Raw genomic sequence first — 11,592 nt, forward strand, 5'->3', positions numbered from 1 at the left:
TCATACTGAATACTAACTGTGTGACAACCGACTATCTCTATTGTACTGCATACTAACTGCGTGACGTCAGATATACTATATAAACCAGCACGCGCTTTTGCTACCGTTACAAGCACTGAATAAACGGGAGTAAACGTGAAACATAAAGCACGGTATGGTCAACTGTACTAAATAATAGCAACACTAACATAACTTTGGGGCCTTTTCTACAATGGATGTACTGTTACTTCTTCTAGTCAAAAATCTAGGTGTTATATTAGACATCTTAGGTTAGATTAGCTCAGGTTAAACTAATTAATTTTACTTGGTTGGAACAGCAGCTATGCTAATTATGTCTCTATTTGTTTCTCTGTGTAACTAGGATTTACACAAGCTCCAGTCTGGATCCAGAACACCTGAGAAGAGATGATGCTGACCCTCAGAGGACCCCATATGATGCTAACCCTAAAACAACATATAAACGAACAAATATTGCTACAAGTGTGACTGCATCATATAATAATTGCTGTTAACACTGTTCATCGTCTGGTTGACTATGTCTTGTTTAATTTTTCAGAAAATTCCTGTCATGAACATAAGCTGACAGTCACCACTGATAAGCCACTACTAAATATTGTAGAAGTTGCTTTGTAATGATTTGTATTGTAGAAAGCGCTATACAAATAAACTGAACGGAAAGTAGTATTTTGTTAATTATGAACAACATTTGAAACTCTATTATGCACTTGATTAACTGCGATGAATATTCATGTACCGATAACTAACAGCTTTTACATGTGCAAAGTGCATTCTTATTTACAACCAGTTTATATTCCAATAAACTTTTGAGATCTTGCAGATGACAACAAATGTGTCACATGAAAGCATCACATACGACAGCAGCACCACAACACTTACGCAAAGAAAACATCTCATCTTGTACATTAACATTCAACATATTAATTTGTTCAATGTATATTGAAAATGTATTGAATAATGTGTTATATATATATAATATATTGCAAGATACTGAATAATACACAAAGCTTTTCATATATTGGAAAATGTGACAATATATTAACTTGTAGCATATTTATTCAATAACAATATTTCTAATATAAAGATATACATAATACAAAGATATACAATTGATTAAATTATTTTAACAAGACATCCAATACTCCAAACACAGAAAACGTTAATATTTGTTTTCGGTACAGTTTTTTTTCATACATCAAAAATATTTTCACATGTGAAATGTGTAACAAAGCAAACAAAGTGATAGAAAAGTTTATGAATGTTTTCGGCTATATGTAAACCCAAGCATTAACGCTTAAAAGAGAAATTGAGTGTTATAAATAAAGCTATAACATGTAAAATTGCAGTGCACTTTTGAAATGTATTTTTATATGCCTCAATATATAGCCATACATGGCCCATGAATATACTGCAGTATAGTTTCCATGTATGAAAATTTATTATTTTATAAATTGCATTATATTTAATTATATTTGTTTTTTATAAGGGAATACTGTCCACTTATTCATATTGATTGCATTCACTGTATTCTGGCGGCGCGTCTGCAGGATGGTGATGAATGGAAGAGCTGCTGGTCACAGGTATCTACAAGAAGAAAAAACACTATATGATGAGCTTTCTTACTTGATAGCTTATTTATTGATAATATTATGTAACAATTATTGCTCTTATTACTGAGTGCTTTACACATTTCCAATACATGGGGCCTTAATTATAAAGTGTGTGTACGCATGTTTAAATCCATGCCAACGCTCATATTTGTAAAAACGGTCTTTGACGTGGAAAAGTGCTTAGCGTCATGTCAGGGTCTGAGCACACGTACGTATTTCTTCTTGTCGGAGTGCAAAACAAGTTTTTGTCTTGACAAGACTACAGGTTTTTGGAAGTGTAAGCAGTTCTTGCAGCTTGCCGTTCTAGATAAAAGGATTTGGAAGATGACTGGTGATCTTTTATATGTTAATGACATTAATTTGGAGTCATTTACGAGGCAGAGAGCTGAAACCATTCAATCGAGAACAAGTTCAAGATAATTTGCGATTTGTAGATATCACATCAGAAATAGAGGAATACGAGCATTTTCTGAGGGAACATTCATTTTAATTTTGCATTACACGTTTCTCTTACCTCTGAGCTGTTAAGATCCTGGAAACGAATGGGTCTGAAATCAGAGGACTGTAGTGTTGAAACTTGAGCAAACTGCACCTTTAGAAAAACAAGGGGTGTTAGAATTAGGGATACATAACAAATTGGTTTTACAAGAACGGGTGTTTTAACAACAAAAACCTGAAAAATGTCTCGAAATAAAATACTATTGGAGCATATTTAACATGTCGTTTCAGAGCAAATATTGACATACTACATAAACATCAACAACTTCTGTGAGTACAAATGTGCGACTCAAACTCTTCTTAGAGCTTCAAAACTACACTGTGCCTTCAGCCTGAGTACTGAACCTCTCAGTCAAATTGTGTACTTCAACCAAATGTCATTTTAAAAGTGTTTTATTACTTTTTCATATCAACAGCCTTAATTTGTGCCTTCGATGCTGGACGCGCACGCTTGGATTACTATTACCTGAAATGTCCACACCAGATGTTAAAATTGCTCATTGTAGATTTATTTGACTGTTACTGGTCTTCGTTTCCATTAGCAAATGGGCAGGTTGATGCAGAGCTCATTTCTCTCTCGTCTTTCTCTCGGTTCTTTGGCAAGAGACATAATTTATTAATGAGATCTGACCCGGTAATAATAACATATGTTGGTTTAGCTTGGCAGTGTGAATGAAATGTAATTTTATTAATAAGATTCGGGAGGAGCGCGTCAGATACTTAGCCTAATCAACACAGGTGGACCATAATCAAGTAATCAATCCCATAGTATAAATATCGCTGACTTCCCTCTATCCATTGACGGTTAATCAGCATCCCTCCTCCACCCCATCTCCTCACTTCAAGTTCACTTTATAAATAGACGGGGAAGGGGGGGGTACTCTAGGTTCGGGCCATTCCCGAGCTCGGAGCCCTTCCCCAGACAGCACGCCAAATACGCATACCATACCTCAGCTAATTATATGTAAGCGTGAACTATTGAAATGTGTATTTATCGGTCCAATCTCGCCCCGAAACGGCTGTCATGTGACTTTTTTTCCCTCGATGTCAAATAATATTTCATTTTTCATGGCTCAACAAATTTTGCTCTTGTTGTGTTCTAATGAGTGGATTGTGTGCATTCGGAGTAATATTTTATTTTAAGAAGCTCTTAAAAATATATATAAATGACTTTACCATGTTGTGACGATGGATAGCAATCGATGACGTTCAGTGACGTTCAGTCTGACAGAGAAAATCTCACAAGCACATATAAACACTCATTTTCATGTGTATAATATATTCTTCTAATTGTTTTGTGTTGTTTCGCTGGAGTGTTTTGATGTGAAAGGCTGTAAATTCTCTATGTGGACTTCAAGTGTTCAGAGAAATACATTGCAAGCTCCCGCGAATATATAATTTGATCAGTTTAACAATTCAGAAACATCTGAATTTAGCTCTTGGTATGGTCTAATGGGCAAACTGCGTGCAATCGTCGTAATATTTTATTTTTAAAAGGTCTTAAACAAGAATAAATTCGCTCGTGGTGAGAATGCATCGACTGAGGAGCATGATTCTTCTCTCGTCTTTCTGACTGCTCTCTGCCCAGAAATCAATTATTAATGAGCCCTGACCCCTGTAATAATCAGAAATGTTGGTTTAGCTTGTCAGTTTGAGGGAAATTATTTAGTTGTATTTTTAACCGATTTAAAATTGAAACTAAACCTTAGACTCCTTGTCTACCGGGTATTGCAACTGTAGGGGCGCAATTTTTCTCAGACAATGTAAGTCTATGGGTAATGTATTTTTACATTAAAAAAATTTATAAAAAACTTTAAGTCTGATCAGTCTGAAAAGATAAAGATTTGCATTGCCAAGCCAACATACTATATGATGTCGTTTTATCTTTATAGTTTCTACAATAATTAGTAGTAGCTTATCAGTGGTGACTGTCAGTTAATGTACATATGGCAAATATTTACAAAAAAATCAATTAAAGATGTAATCAAACAGACTATGAACACAATCAACAGACATTATTATAAGATGCAATCAAACTTGTAGCAAAAGTTGGTAGTTCTGTATTTACTCGAGGATTTTACATTGAACTGGAGAGAAGTTTGAGCACTCCTGGTTTGGCTCATTACTCACCCGAGAAGAAGAACAGCAGGCATTGGCTTTACAGGCAAATGCTGACAGACAGATGGTGATGATAAACTCAAGCATGGCGAATAACAGCAACACAGTTCTGTTTCCCTTATAGATAATCTGAGAAAAAAATCAACAGGAACACAAATAATGAGAACAGTAGTGTGGAGCGCACCTGCTTTTGTGTTATTTTGAGAAGTCTAATAAAATACGAGTTCCAGTCACATCGACCCCGTCTTCTTCCTTCCATATACTTAACCTTGTTACAGTATGATAATATAACACATTTAAAACTAAATTATGGCACAAATATCAGTAAACTGACTGGTGCAAACCTTAATAAAATAATGTTGCGTGGTTCATTTAAATAATTTTGTGTCTGAAATGGAAATTCTTATAGATGCATAAATACAGTAACTCCTTTTAATTGCTAATGGTTCACTGCGTGACTTGACAGTAGTTTTTATAATGGCAAAATGATTATATTATACAGATAAATAACCGTTTGAGTCCTTTATCTGTCAATTCTCATAAACATGCAAAAAAATTGGGAGTGTTATTCAATAATGTCCTGAACTCAGTAGTGAACAATATCTTTTATCATCTCAGATCTATTGTGAAAGTGGAAGTATTCTAATAAGTAATTACTAAACAAATGTGAATATTTCGGCTCATGTTTTTGGCCATTTTCTCCTTTGAACAAAAACAAAAAATACAATTCCGGTGCATCTCTAGTGAATACAGAAGTTGAAGACATACCTCATAACTTCTTGAATAATTACAGTTATAACTCCAGCAGAACATGGGTGGACCTATAAGCAAATCCAGTGAAAGACAAATAATGGCAATGCCTGCGGTTATAGTACTGCAAATATTAATTCCCAGTGAAGCCTTCACCTATAGGCAGAGAAACAGAGAAAACAGATTAATGCATTTGCAAGAACTTTAAACCAATGTGTTAACACTTTAAATGTAGATAGAAAACTATAGGGAGTGTGATTAAAAATACACTATCCTTCACATAAATGAATGAAACAGCCTCGTTAAGCAGCAGTCATCAGGGTCCAAGCACCAGTGGCTCATGTGGATAGTAAAGTGAAACAATTATAACTTGTCTTTTTAAATATAATGTGGTTTTAACAGCAAAGTCAGGTCAATCTTCACAGATAATTGTTTTTAGCTTACAGATAATATACTGGTGTAAAAGTGGAAAATCTTATTTTAATTGCATTAAATCTAACCAGAAGAGAAATAGGAACCATTCTGCAAACCTGGACTATAGATTTAGGCTTAGACAGCAGAGGATGAAAATGTGCCTAATCAGAAATGTTTAGAAGGTGTTTTCTTTTCATCTTACTTCTGTATAAAGCATATTTAAGTAGAGTTTATAAGCACAGCGCTGCTTTGTTAAGAAACAAAAACGTGGGAGATAACTATCAAATCGTGGTCTGGGGGCACATAAATCAGACTGAAAGGGCACTTTACGCATCACGATTAAAGAGCCAGGGGCTCAAGCAACTCCGGCCCGCCCCTCTGTCCCAGAATTTGATGTTGAATTATACAACACTGTAAAAACTTTGAAATCACCAGCATGATTTATGATGTCTTTATGAAATTTGAGTGAAAGTCAGCATAGCTTCACAAAACACACTCAGAAGTTTCCCCAGCCATTGAGATTCAATTTTATTAGTTTGATTGAAAATTTGATTGGCTGGTAGTGGCCATGTTGTATACGAGTTATGTTATGATAATAGATAAATAGATGCCTGAATAGATTTGCACCTTTGGGACCTTCCAGACAAGTCTAGGGTCTTTATGAATTATGGTCAGTGATGGCAATACTATACTTTTACGGCAGAAAAAGAAGAAGAAATCAGTATAAACCAGTTCAGAAAATCAAAACATGACAGAACACTATTTCTGTACTTCCAGCACAGTGCTTGGACCCTTAAAGGTAAAGTGTTGTGTAGTACATACCAAACACAAACTGGAGGGTGAATTAATTTTGTCTTCTGCAGCAATGCAGAGTGAGCCTGAGATAATGTACTGAGAAGAGAGAGAAAGAACAAAATTAAAGCTTGTGTTGGAATATGTAGCTTGTTTTATAAAAGACAGAACACTTCCTTGTATGACTGATTCTTACGATGAGAGATCCCCAGTGAGGAATAGCAGCATAGACAGAGATGGCTTCTGCATAAACTGTAGACACAATGCCAAACAGGAGAGTCATCACACCGATCATTATCTGGACCGTCTGTGAGGGACAAAAAGAACCCAGAAAGTGTGAGTAGCATGAGAGTCTTTCATAAAACGGAACAATATAAAACATACATTTATGGCAGCTATAGTTATTGGCTAAAGATTACTAAAAAAATCTCTACAAAATATTATGCAACTGTGGAATTATTATTGTATGAATGTCCTTGTATTTGCAGATGTGCAAGATTGGATACTTCACTTTTTTTTGATAGTTTGCAGCTCCTTAAACATTCTTCTCTGTGACTGTAATCTTTACTATTTTACTCTGTAATTGATACCACACTGACAAGCACATATAAAAAAAACAATTATTCGGTTTATGAGACATTTCTCACCCCAAGGGCTTTCGGTTGTCCTTTCAGAAATGCCTGAAGTCCATGAAGAGATGAAGCTCCCGTCATCTGTTGTACATAAACAGGCGCAGGAGCATTTGTCTCCGTCGTCACCGGAGCTGTTTGTGTTACTGGTTGAAACTGGATGATGAGTGTTGAAGAGTTCATGGGTATGACTGTGTGGGACATCCTGGTTTCTCGATCTCAAACTCGATCTGACCGGTTCAAAATCATAGTAAATCAAAACATAAATAATATGATCACTCTATTGTGACAGTGCAGATGATGTAAATACTAAACTGACACATAAGAGACAGAATGCAGACTTTTACTGTCACTGTATTGTGGGATTTGTGACAGGAAGTAAGGTGCACTGGACTTTCCCAGGCAGACGCTCAGTGCCCTTAAAGGGATAGTTCACCCAAAAAAATAATAATTTACTCAACCTTAGGTCATCCATGATGTGACTTTTTTCAGTAGAACAGTATGCCAAAAAAAGACTTTTATTTGAAATCACGGTCACACTTACAGACTGTGGTTGCGAGTTAAAGAATCATATATCAGCATGAATAGGGAGCGCTGTTAAAGGGTTAGTTCACCCAGAAATTAAAAATAGGCTGCGTTTTACTCACCTGAGGCATCCTAGGTCTTCTTTTAGTTGAATCCAGTCTGAGTTATATTAAAAATTGTCTTTGATATTTCAAGCTCTATCGTTGCATTCAGGGGGGTTTGCATTGCTTCAGTCCAAAATAAGTGAAACAAAAAGCGCTCTTCCATTTAAAAAAAAGTATCTCACACAGCTCCGGGGAGTGAACAAAGGCCTCCAGTAGTGACTCATAGCATATTAAAAATGTAATAATCACTTAAATGTGGCTTGCTCTTACAGTTGTACACAGAAAAAGCTCCGAGAGCACAACGTATGGAGGTCAGTGCCGGTGAGTCTGGTGAAAACCAACATTTGTTTACAGCAGTGGTTCTTAACCTGGGGGTCACAAAGAGGTAGCGGAGGGAAGACTGGTCGCCTACAAATTATAACTCACTGGATTGCCAAAACTGGAAAAATCACAATTACTGATACTTTCTTCCTAACCTGCGCCAAAGAGACTGTTTCTGTCATGTGTGGACAAAGCGCTGCTGATCAATTAGCATTGATTCCAGTTTAAAATAAAACGTAGACTAACCGTATTGGTCGAATGGCAATGGATGTGAAAGAGCATATAATAATTTTTTTATCTCCAACTTGATGAGAGCACCGATATTGCTGGAGAAGCGCAGTGGTTTGTTTATGTTAGATTTGTTGTTGAAGGATAAATTAAGGAGGATTTTCTTTTCTGGCACCATCTTCAACTTTTCCCCACATTTGAACTGTACGTGAACATGACATTGAATGGAAGAACTGTGTGGAAATTTCCTCAGATGGAGTGCGGGCAATGACTGGTAAGTGCAGTGGATTGGTAACCAAAGTACAGGCCGTCGCTCCATTTGCAGTGTGGACAGATTGTATGATACACAGACAAGCCCTTGGACTAGGAAAATGCCACCTGATATGAAACAAGTGAAGGATGAAGCCATTCATGCAGTCAACATGATAAAAATGAGCGCAACAAGCACACTGCTTTTCAAAGTTCTCTGTCAAGAGATGGACGCATAACACCAGCAGCTGCTGTTTCATATTGAAGTGCATTGGCTTTCCAGAGGAAAAGCTGTCAGTCGATTTAATGAACTCCAAGAAGAGGTGAGGATCTTTCTTTTAGAGAAAACCTCCTCAATAGCTCCAAAATTTTCAGATGAAAAATGGCTTGCTCTTCTGGCCTACCTGGCGTAATGATCTGAACACAGGACTTCAGGGCAAAAAAACATCACTATTTACTCTTTCTGATAAAATTGAAGGATGGATCACAAAACTGTCATTATGCTGAACTCGCTTAGACAATGATAACTTTGACACTTTTGAGTTGGAGGATTTCCTTAACTTGAGCACCATGCCAAAAGCCAGTTTGCGTCAAGTTATCGGTGCTCACCTAAGTGAAATGGAAATGCAATTCTGTGAGTATTTCCCTGAAAATTAAGCCACGTCTGTAAAAGAAGAGTGGATCAGAAACCCTTTTACAGAGACAATCACAGACAGGAATGCCAGTAGAACTGGAAGAGTCACTGATTGACTTCGCACCAGTTATGAACCTGAGGTTCGCCGAGAAACCACTGGTGGATTTTTGGATATCCGTGCATGCCAAATACTGAGAATTGAGTGACATAGCATTGAAAAAACTTCTCCCATTTGCATCAACCTATCTCTGTGAGACTAGTTTTTCAGCGCTGATGTATACGAAGAACAAGTATAGAGAGCAAGACTCGTGGTTAAAGATAGTTAGCATATTATCCTCAACCCTATTCAGCCACGACTGGACTGCCTGTCCTACTTTATCCAAGCCCAACCATCCCACTGAGTGAGTAGAAATTTGATGTTTTAACATCATTTTGTGGTTTATATTGAAATCCACTACATTCTTCTTTACAAATCCTTGTTTTGTACTTCTAGTTAGTGACTGTTGTTTTGTTTTAATCGCTCTGCACGGTCACCTCTGAGCTGCGCCTCATACGTCATCAACCTGAAACTGCTGAAGTGTACAACAGTGAGCGCAAGCTACATTAAAGTGATTATTAAGTTTTGAATATGGATATTTTTCTTAAAAAAACACACCGAGTCACTACAGGAGGCCTTTGTTTTCCCGGAGCCGTATGAGACACTTTTTTTTTTTATGGAAGGGCATATTTTATTTCACTTCTTTTGAACTGAAGCAATGCAACACCCGCTGACTGGAACGATAGAGTTTGAAAGATCAAAAACTATTTTTAATATAACTCTGACTGGATTCGTCTGAAAGAAGAAAGTCATACACGCCTAGAATGCCTCGGGGGTGAGTAAAACACAGCCTAATTTTCATTTTCAAGTCACTTTTATAAATGTCTTTGGAAATGAGCATCTGCTAAAAGCCTTAAATGATGTAGATCAATTGAAACATGATCTGTTTCATAATTACTGAAATATGAAAAATACAAACAACACAGAAATCAGAAATGGAAATATAGCCACATTGATGTGACGTTGCTGGATTATTGTTCAAATAACGTTTAATTTTAAAATATAAATAAATTGTAACACTAATGTGTTTTAGGTGTAATATTTCTGTACTAGGAACAGAATAATGGCTATTTCCATAGAATGACCTTGAATCATAATGAACTCGAATTCACAGAATAATAGATAGAGTTTGTGATGAATCACCCGAGTAAACACCTTTCAGCTAGAAGTATACCAAACATACAAACACGCACTAAAATCATCACATTTAAATGATAGCATCATATAAGTTATGGGAAGGACATACTTACCGATAAATAAGACAGAAGTTGTAAGCTTTGGTATATAGCGTTCAGAAATGTAGTCTTATCACAAGACGAACTCAAACTTTTAGTTTCGGTTTACATCTGAAACACCTATAAATCAGAGAGAGAGAGAGAGAGAGAGTTGCAACGGAAATGCTCAATTGTCACGCAGTGTTGACAGATTGGAATGAAGATTTCCAGCCCAACTACAGCTTACAACCTGCCCATTTAAAAGAAAAACCAGCCCAAAATGTTTACTGTGATAACTAATAAGATAGAACATAGAGAAAACCCAAAACAAATGGGTTAGTGCAAAGGGCACTATTTAGACACACACACGTTGGCTAACGTTACCTGTATATGCACTGAAAAAAAGTGTAACATTGCTGTTGTTCGTTTAATGTGTATTTTCGTGTTGAAATAGCTCAAAATTATTAGTTTTTTCAGTTAAAGTAAATGTTTTAGTTTATATTTATGGCTGAATCCATTCTTTTTACATGGATACAATGTGATTTGGCAGCGGGACATTAAAAACGAGCATCGCGTTAGTTCAGTCAGGTCATGTTAGTCATGCTTGCATCAGCTGACAGTCAGCTGTTCCTGACGTGTACCAATCCAGTCTTGACACCTATCACCTGCGGTCTATTTAAATTCCCATTCTTCAGCATCTCTTCCATCGCATCGCTGCTTGCAATTAACTCCCTCCTCCAACCCCAACTCCACCAACTGAACCTGTAATTCGATCTAACTTGTTCTTTCTTTACAGTGTCTTCATTGGAAGCAGTCTCTATGACATTTTGTTTACAACTCATGTAATTGTGAATTGTAATTATATATGCTTATAATGGTTCTGTTCTGTACCCCAGGGGGGTTGGTCTTGCTGCTCTCCCCGCTCTGTCCAAGCATGGCTGCATGGACAGGCGTGTGGACTGTTGCCCAGAACATAACCATACCGCCAACACTAACTGAATGCAATTATAATTGTCATAAATATACTTAACGGAAGTGGCCCTGATTGAACTGAATTTATTAATTTGATCAGAACATTTTTATTAGATTAAGCATGATTTGCACATGCGCATTGTTGAGTTGGAGATCCCGCTCTCTGACCACCTGACCTGTTTAAATAAAGGATTAAAAAACGCTCGTTACACTTGAACTGTGTGTGTTAAACGGTGGCCGTGGCAGAACACTTCAACAGAACCCTCCAGCCTGGCTGAGACAGAAGAACTACGATCAACATTGACTCTGGGAAGCTAAAAACGATAAACTTTGTCTTAACGTTTTTTTTCCCAAGCAAGTTAATGTTATACCTGACTGGCCTTGACTCTGCCCGTTATTTCACCACTCACGATTGATAG

General features: G+C 36.8%; 2 protein-coding genes across 3 annotated transcripts in view; both read right to left on the reverse strand.

Annotated features, from left to right (window-relative positions):
* Positions 1-10,329, reverse strand: part of LOC132106143 (membrane-spanning 4-domains subfamily A member 15-like) — a 106,442-nt gene extending 96,113 nt beyond the window's left edge. The window contains exon 1 of the mRNA XM_059511796.1: positions 10,238-10,329. The gene's annotated coding sequence lies outside the window, so the exon portion shown is untranslated. The remainder of the gene's footprint in view (positions 1-10,237) is intronic.
* LOC132106133 (membrane-spanning 4-domains subfamily A member 4A-like) lies at positions 1,486-10,373 on the reverse strand. 2 transcript variants are annotated; one of them, XM_059511780.1, is made up of 8 exons: positions 10,238-10,373; positions 6,848-7,053; positions 6,397-6,507; positions 6,231-6,299; positions 5,013-5,150; positions 4,257-4,373; positions 2,143-2,214; positions 1,486-1,602 (listed from the first exon to the last, which is right to left on the reverse strand). In XM_059511780.1, the coding sequence occupies exons 2-8, from the start codon at positions 7,031-7,033 to the stop codon at positions 1,519-1,521; spliced, it is 777 nt and encodes a 258-aa protein (XP_059367763.1). In that variant the 5' UTR covers positions 7,034-7,053; positions 10,238-10,373; the 3' UTR covers positions 1,486-1,518. The 2 variants fall into 2 exon arrangements, with proteins under 2 accessions (XP_059367763.1, XP_059367762.1); XM_059511779.1 differs by having other exon boundaries at positions 2,143-2,220.
* Between the last annotated feature and the right edge of the window lie 1,219 nt (positions 10,374-11,592).

Source organism: Carassius carassius, chromosome 26 (assembly GCF_963082965.1).
Source record: "Carassius carassius chromosome 26, fCarCar2.1, whole genome shotgun sequence".
In the NCBI taxonomy this organism is placed as follows: domain Eukaryota; kingdom Metazoa; phylum Chordata; class Actinopteri; order Cypriniformes; family Cyprinidae; genus Carassius; species Carassius carassius.

What these genes read in the sequence shown, in the direction of transcription:
- LOC132106133 (XM_059511779.1), bottom strand. Translation starts at nt 7,033, where the DNA reads ATGTCCCACACAGTCATACCCATGAACTCTTCAACACTCATCATCCAG. An exon ending in CACCCTCCAGTTTGTGTTTG is followed by an intron (nt 5,151 to 6,230) that starts GTATGTACTACA and finishes CTCTGCCTATAG; the next exon opens with GTGAAGGCTTCACTGGGAAT. An exon ending in CCTGCTGTTCTTCTTCTCGG is followed by an intron (nt 2,221 to 4,256) that starts GTGAGTAATGAG and finishes GTTTTTCTAAAG; the next exon opens with GTGCAGTTTGCTCAAGTTTC.